This window comes from Chrysemys picta, unplaced genomic scaffold (assembly GCF_011386835.1).
Source record: "Chrysemys picta bellii isolate R12L10 unplaced genomic scaffold, ASM1138683v2 scaf1, whole genome shotgun sequence".
NCBI lineage: Eukaryota > Metazoa > Chordata > Testudines > Emydidae > Chrysemys > Chrysemys picta.
The window spans coordinates 2,114,964-2,122,306 of record NW_027052708.1 but is presented as its reverse complement, the minus strand read 5'-3'; the positions used below and the strand labels follow the sequence as shown (position 1 = coordinate 2,122,306).

General features: G+C 58.2%; 3 protein-coding genes across 6 annotated transcripts in view; 1 reads left to right on the top strand and 2 right to left on the bottom strand.

Moving 5' to 3' along the window:
* LOC135977481 (deleted in malignant brain tumors 1 protein-like) overlaps positions 1-7,343 on the bottom strand; it is a 723,293-nt gene that overhangs the window by 242,560 nt on the left and 473,390 nt on the right. The window lies entirely within an intron of this gene.
* The window catches only part of LOC135977486 (olfactomedin-4-like), a 689,021-nt gene that overhangs the window by 509,282 nt on the left and 172,396 nt on the right, over positions 1-7,343 (top strand). The gene's annotated exons all lie outside the window — the stretch shown is intronic.
* On the bottom strand, positions 106-3,755 carry LOC135977465 (uncharacterized). The gene is made up of 2 exons (XM_065578718.1): positions 3,504-3,755; positions 106-3,159 (listed from the first exon to the last, which is right to left on the bottom strand). The coding sequence occupies exons 1-2, from the start codon at positions 3,753-3,755 to the stop codon at positions 430-432; spliced, it is 2,982 nt and encodes a 993-aa protein (XP_065434790.1). The 3' UTR covers positions 106-429.

Genomic DNA, 7,343 nt, shown 5'->3' with positions numbered 1-7,343 from the left:
GAGACAGACCTTCCCCTCTGAAGGCCTGGGACAGACTGACTGCTCCTGTTCTGGGCAGCCTTTTATATGGCTAAGCTGGGCCCTGATTGGCTGGCTCCACTCTGCCTTCTTATTGGCTCCCAGTAAGCCCTCTCCTGATTGGCTGCGCGTCTACGCAGGCGCCTAGGCCTGCCGCAGCCCAGTCTCCCTAGGTGTGGGGTAATCGTCCCACCACACACCCTCCCCCTTAAGAACCCTCCCGGGGGGGGGGGGGGTATCCTAACCGGCCTAATGGCCTAGAGCTCGGAAAGCGACCTGTGCCCCGCCGTGGCTCGGCTTACCGGCTCAAAGTCTAGAAACTTAGCCCTTGTCACTGGGCCCTATGGCCTACTGGCCCCAAAGTCCCGGAAATTAGTCTTTGCCAACGGGTAACCCGGCTTATCCACCGTCTCAGCGGGGGGGTCCCACCGAAACACGCTGAGGCTTACCGGGTCCGACGTACCAGTCCGTCTCTCCCCTTAAGCTGCCTTCTATCGGTTCCGCTGCCAGAGTGTCCCACGGATCTCCTGATTCTCCACGGGTCTCGTGGTCCACCGCCTCGGCTGGTCCCTCCCACAGTGAGGCTCCCTCTCGACCTGGAAAAATCGCAGTCCTCGGCGGTCCCAGGAGTGTGGGCTGGTCCTCCGCCGGGGCTTCCCGCAAGGGTTCTCCTCCCACGGCCGTCTGTCTAGGCTGGGGTATGCTCCCTCCTGTCGCACTCTCTGTGCATTTGGGACACACCCCATACAAGCGTGGCAAATCCTCTGCCGTCAGGGCTAACTGTTCAGGGCCTCGGCAGTTGGATGGGAGCTTGACTGCCCCCTTGCAGACCACCCCCTGCGCTAAGGATCCCCCTCCTTGACCCGATTCTTCACCCTCCTCCCCTAGCCTGGAGAAGAAATCGGCGTTAGTATGGGCCTTACCCGGTCGGTGGAGCACCTGGAAGTCGTAAGGCTGGAGGGCAAGGTACCACCGCATGATTCTCGCGTTCGTGTCTTTCATGCTGTGGATCCATCGCAAAGGGGCGTGATCTGTGATTAATTTAAAACTATTCCCGAGCAGATAGTAACGGAGGGCGTCGATAGCCCACCGTACTGCCAGGGCCTCTTTCTCTATTGTTGAGAAGTGTCTTTCTCGGGGGAACAGCTTCCGACTTAAATACAGTACTGGGTGTTCCTCCCCGTCTACTTCCTGGGAGAGTACTGCGCCTAGGCTGACTTCCGAAGCGTCGGTTTGTAGTATAAACTCCTTCGTGAAGTCGGGATGTCGTAGTACTGGTTCTTGAGTGAGCCGTTCCTTGAGTGTGTTAAAGGCTCGCTCGCATTGCGTAGTCCACTGTACCTGTCGAGGTTGGGAGTTCTTTGTTAGGTCTGACAGGGGGGCAGCTATAGACGCGAAGTCCGGTACAAAACGACGATAGTACCCAGCTAATCCCAAGAACTGACGCACTTGTTTCTTCGTCGTAGGGGTGGGTACATCTCTGAGGGCTTGTACCTTGCTAATCAGGGGTGTTAGTTTCCCCCCTCCTACCGTATATCCCAGGTATGTCACTTCTTCTTGGCCTAAATGACATTTCGCCGGGTTAGCTGTTAGGCCGGCCGCTCTGAGGGCTTGCAGTACGGCAGCCAGGTGGTGTAAATGGCTCTCCCAGTCAAGGATATAAACCACGATATCATCTATGTACGCTGCCGCGTATTGGTCGTGGGGCTGGAGGACCTTGTTCATCAGGCGCTGAAATGTGGCTGCTGCTCCGTGCAAGCCGAACGGCATGGTCACGAACTGGAAGAGGCCGAAAGGTGTAGGGAAGGCCGTCTTCGCTCGGGAGTTTGGCGTCAGTGGGATCTGCCAATATCCTTTAGTCAAATCTAAAGTTGACAGGTACTTGGCTCCTCCGAGGCGCTCTAACAGTTCATCCACTCTCGGCATAGGATAAGCATCGAAACGAGAGATAGCGTTGACCTTTCTGAAGTCGATGCAAAACCGGGTCGCCCCATCTGGTTTCGGTACTAAGACGATAGGGCTTCGCCACTCGCTCGTCGATTCTTCTACCACTCCCATCTCCAACATCGTCTCCACCTCCCGCCGGACGGTGTCCCACATTTTCTTGGGTAACGGTCGATGGTTGTCCGTCACTCTCTTCCCGGGGTCTGTGGCAATATGATGACTCATTAGGGTCGTCCGGCCCGGGCGGGCCGATAAGACATCTGAAAACTTCTCCAGCATCTGTTGCAGTTGTCCTCTCTGTCTGGGGTCGAGGCCTGACCCCACCACAGACGGTCCGGGGTCGGGAAGATCTCCTGCTAGGGGTCCAAGTTCCGACTCTGGGGTGGACGGGCCGATGAACATGGCTTCCCGGGTCTTCCAGGACTTTAGGAGATTAATATGGTAAATACGGGTCTCTTTGCGTCGACCAGGTAGTCTGACCTCGTAATCGACTGGTCCCACTCGTCGGATCACTTCGTAGGGACCCTGCCATTTGGCCAGGAGCTTCGACTCGGACGAGGGCAGCAGCAGCAACACCCTATTGCCTGGGGCGAATTTCCTCCCTCTGGCCTTTCGATTATAGAGGCGCTCCTGACCTGCCTGGGCCCGTTCCAGGTTTTCACGGGCGAAGGCCCCTAACGTCTGGAGTCGCTCCCGGAGCTGTAGCACGTAGTGTGTGGTCCCAAGGACCCGTGTTTCCTGTGCTTCCCACTCCTCTTTCAGGAGGTCCAGTATTCCTCTGGGCTGCCTGCCGTATAGGAGCTCGAAGGGCGAGAACCCCGTCGAGGCCTGTGGTACCTCTCTTATTGCAAACAGCAGGGCCGGCAACAAGGTATCCCAATGTGAGGGGTCCTCCTCCACAAACTTCCGCAACATGGCTTTTAGTGTACCATTGAACCGCTCTACCAAGCCATCAGTTTGCGGGTGGTACACCGATGTCCGGAGGGTCCGGATGTGGAGGAGGCGACATAGCTCAACTATTAACCTAGAGGACACATTGGTGCCCTGGTCTGTCAATATTTCACCGGGTATCCCAACCCGGGCGAAAATCTTTACCAGTTCGCCCGCAATGGTCGGTGCCGTCGCTGTCTTTAGAGGAACGGCTTCGGGATAGCGTGTGGCGTAGTCCACGACTACTAGTATAAAGCGGTTCCCTGTCTTGCTCGCTCAAGGGGGCTGACGAGGTCCATCCCGATCCGTTCAAAGGGTACCCCCACGACTGGCATGGGTACCAGGGGTGCAGGCGCTACCCCTTTCGGTCCGGCTCGCTGGCATTCTGGGCACGAGGCGCAAAACTCTGCCACTTCCTGGTGGATGCCTGGCCAGAAAAACCGGCGGGCCACCCTCTGTAGGGTCTTCTCGCGTCCCAGGTGTCCAGCCCAAGGGTTCGCGTGGGCTAAGTGGAGGAGGCCGGCTCGCAGTCTCCGGGGGACTAACAGCTGACGGAACGTCTCCCGGGTCTGGGGTTCTTGCGCTATTCGGTACAGGCGATCCTGCCATACCTCAAAGCGGGGGCCCTGCGGAATCCGTTGCGTCCCGTCCCCCTCCATGACAGGGTTGTTAGCTTGTTCCCAGGCTCGGCTTAGGGTTGGGTCTTCCCGTTGCTCCCGTAAGAAGTCCCCATCACGCTCTAACTCTGCCTGGGCGTCCTCCACCGAACGGGGTCTGTCTCCTGGACAATTCGCAGGGGTCTCCGCCGCCGAGGAGGTCCCCTCACCGGGGTCATCCCTTAGCCTGCTCCCAAGCAGCCCCATTCCCGGTGCTATAGTCCTGTCTGGTCGGGGCTTGGGTGGCTGATATCTTAGGAGGACCTCTCCGAAGCCGGGCCAATCTCGTCCCAACACCACCGGGTAGGCCAGCCTAGGGGCCACTCCTACTCGGAGACCCTCCTCTCGGCCGCCTACTCCCATCTTGACCCAGGCTGTGGGATACTGGCAGATGTCCCCATGCACACACTGTAGGTAGATCGGGGGTCCCGAAAGATTGAGATTTGGGACGAGCCCCTCTCGTATGAGGGTCTGACTACACCCCGAATCTACGAGGGCATTGGTGGGGTTCCCTTCCACCCGGACCGGGACTATCAACTTTCCTGCCCCTCTCTTCCGGGCCCGTTGTCCGGCCATCCAGGCCTGCCCGTAGCTGCAGTCCATAAAAGGGCAATCTCGCCGGAAATGTCCTTCTTGACCGCAGTCCCAGCACCTCTCTCGGGTCTCGGCCGTGCTTGTGCCTCCTCCGGGGGGGCCTGTTCGCTCCGGGGGCCGTCGCTCCCTCCGAGTCGTCCCCAGTAATAACTTGGGTCGGGGTTCAGGGTTGGGAGGCCTCGGACACCCGTGGCTGTGGCCTGCCAGTGGTTCGGAGGCTCCCGCCCCACGAGAGTTTACCTTCTCTGCGCCGCCCTTGCGACCAAGGCTTCCAGCCGCTCGGGGTGGCGCCTCCGCCCCCTCTGCCGACAAGTAATCCTCCATTAAGGCCACTGCTGCGGGGAGGGTGGCCGGTCGATGCCGTCGCACCCAGGCCCTCCCTCCCGGGGGTAGGATCTGGGTGAACTGCTCTAAGGCTACCAGCTCCGCCACCTGGGGTCCCGTCAGGCCCTCTGGGTCCAACCATCTCCAGCAGTGGTCCCGGATGCGTTGGGCCACGGCGCGGGGTCGGGCCCCCGGAGGATATTGTTCTTTACGGAGACGCTGTCGGTAGGTCTCTGGGCTAATGCCGGTATGGTCTAGGATGGCCGCCTTGACTCGGGCATACTCGAGTGCTTCCCGGGGGTCGAGGCTCCGATATGCGGCCTGAGCCTGCCCCGTCAAATAAGGGGCTAGTAACGTGGCCCAATGTTCTGAGGGCCACCGGGCAGCAGTCGCCACCCGCTCGAATGTGACCAGATAGGCCTCTGGGTCATCCTCGGGCCCCATCTTGGTGAGGCGTATTGGTAGGGCCTCTGGGGTATCCCCCAGTCCGGTTCCCATGGGGGCGGCAGGGGTGCCTCCTGCCGGCCGTAACAGTGCGGCCATCTGTTGCACCAAATGTTCCTGCTGCACCCGCTGCTGGGTGGCCAACTCTCGGAGGAGCTGCTGCTGATTCTCTTGGTGCTGAGTCATCAGCAGCTGCTGCTGAGTGGTCATCTGCTGCAGCATTTGCATCTGCTGCTGGTGCTGCTGGGCCGACTGCTCTTGCTGCTTCTCTAGCAGCCATTTTAATAACTTCTCAGCCTCCATGTTGGGGTTCAGCGGGTTACTCCCGGTTCAATCCCCTCACTCTGGACCCCTTTGGTGGGTCCGGGTCTGTACCCACAATCTGGGTCGACCGTCTGTCTGCGCAAGACACTGCTCTGGGCAATAGTCCGCAGTCTTGGCGCTGGCCCCTCGTATCAGGGGCGGACCGCTACGCCCGCATTCTCCACCACGTGTGACAGGGTCTGTGGCTCACCGCTGTGGCGCCTCCTCCTGGCCGCTTCGGGGAATTAGTTTTGCGCCAGTAGAGCGCCCTCTTTGGGTGGCGTTCCGCCTGTCGTCTCGCCTCTGTGGGGTGCACGGACTTGCGTTGCTCCCGACGTCGGCGTCCTCTCCCGGAGCACTGCCCTCCGACAGTGTCCCTTTGTCCAATCACACCCCCTTCCGGGGGGGGGATAAACAACAGCCCCACACCTTCAAGTCCAATCCTCACAGTCTAGGATCTGGTATGGTTCTGACCGGCCGCTCCCTGCAGCTTGTGGCTGTGCGTGGGGTAGCACAGCAAACAAAGGGGAAAAAAAGGGGGGGGGGGACTCAGGCCCGCCCACTACTCTGAGTCCCGGTCCAGAGGCCCTCGTGTGACAGTCTCACTGTCTTCCTTCTCCTTCCTCCTCTGGCTATCCCTCTGGACCGCTTCCCCAACAGCCCTTCGCTACGCTAGGCCTCCTCCTCCCAGGCCTGCCGCCTAGCAGGCTATGGAGTAGGGCCTTCTCCCACTCTCTCAGGCTGGCCTGCACTGCGCTGTCCGTGGTGCTGGCCTCCCAGCTCTGGAGACAGACCTTCCCCTCTGAAGGCCTGGGACAGACTGACTGCTCCAGTTCTGGGCAGCCTTTTATATGGCTAAGCTGGGCCCTGATTGGCTGGCTCCACTCTGCCTTCTTATTGGCTCCCAGTAAGCCCTCTCCTGATTGGCTGCGTGTCTACGCAGGCGCCTAGGCCTGCCGCAGCCCAGTCTCTCTAGGTGTGGGGTAATCGCCCCACCACAAGGAGCATCATGGATTCTGTGGGGTGGGACCTTTGTGGGGTCAGATTGGCTCAGGCACAGAATCATAGAATCATAGAATATCAGGGTTGGAAGGGACCTCAGGAGGTCATCTAGTCCAACCCCCTGCTCAAAGCAGGACCTAATCCCAACTAAATCATCTCAGCCAGGGCTTTGTCAAGCCTGACCTTAAAAACCTCTAAGGAAGGAGATTCCACCACCTCCCTAGGTAACCCTTTCAGTGCTTCACCACCCTCCTAGTGAAACAGTTTTTCCTAATATCCAACCTAAACCTCCCCCACTACAACTTGAGACCATTACTCCTTGTTCTGTTATCTGCTACCACTGAGAACAGTCTAGATCCATCCTCTTTGGCACCCCCTTTCAGGTAGTTGAAAGCAGCTATCAAATCCCCCCTCATTCTTCTCTTCTGCAGACTAAACAATCCCAGTTCCCTCAGCCTCTCCTCATAAGTCATGTGCTCCAGCTCCCTAATCATTTTTGTTGCCCTCCGCTGGACTCTTTCCAATTTTTCCACATCCTTCTTGTAGTGTGGGGCCCAAAACTGGACACAATACTCCAGATGAGGCCTCACCAATGCTGAATAGAGGGGAACAATCATGTCCCTCGATCTGCTGGCAATGCTGCTACTTATACAGCCCCAAATGCCGTTGGCCTTCTTGGCAACAGGGGCACACTGTTGACTCATTTCCAGCTTCTCATCCACTGTAACCCCTAGGTCCTTTTCTGCAGAACTGCTGCCTAGCCACTCGGTCCCTAGTCTGTAACAGTGAATAGGATTCTTCCGTCCTAAGTGCAGGACTCTGCACTTGTCCTTGTTGAACCTCATCAGGTTTCTTTTGGCCCAATCCTTTAATTTGTCTAGGTCCCTCTGTATCCTATCCCTACCCTTCAGTGTATCTACCACTCCTCCCAGTTTAGTGTCATCTGCAAACATGCTGAGGTTGCCTTCCATGCCATCCTCCAGATCATTAATGAAGATATTGAACAAAACCAGCCCCAGGACCGACCTTTGGGGCACTCCGTTTGAAACCGGCTGCTAACTAGACATGGAGCCTTTGATCACTACCCGTTGATCCCGACAATCTAGCCAGCTTTCTATCCACCTTATA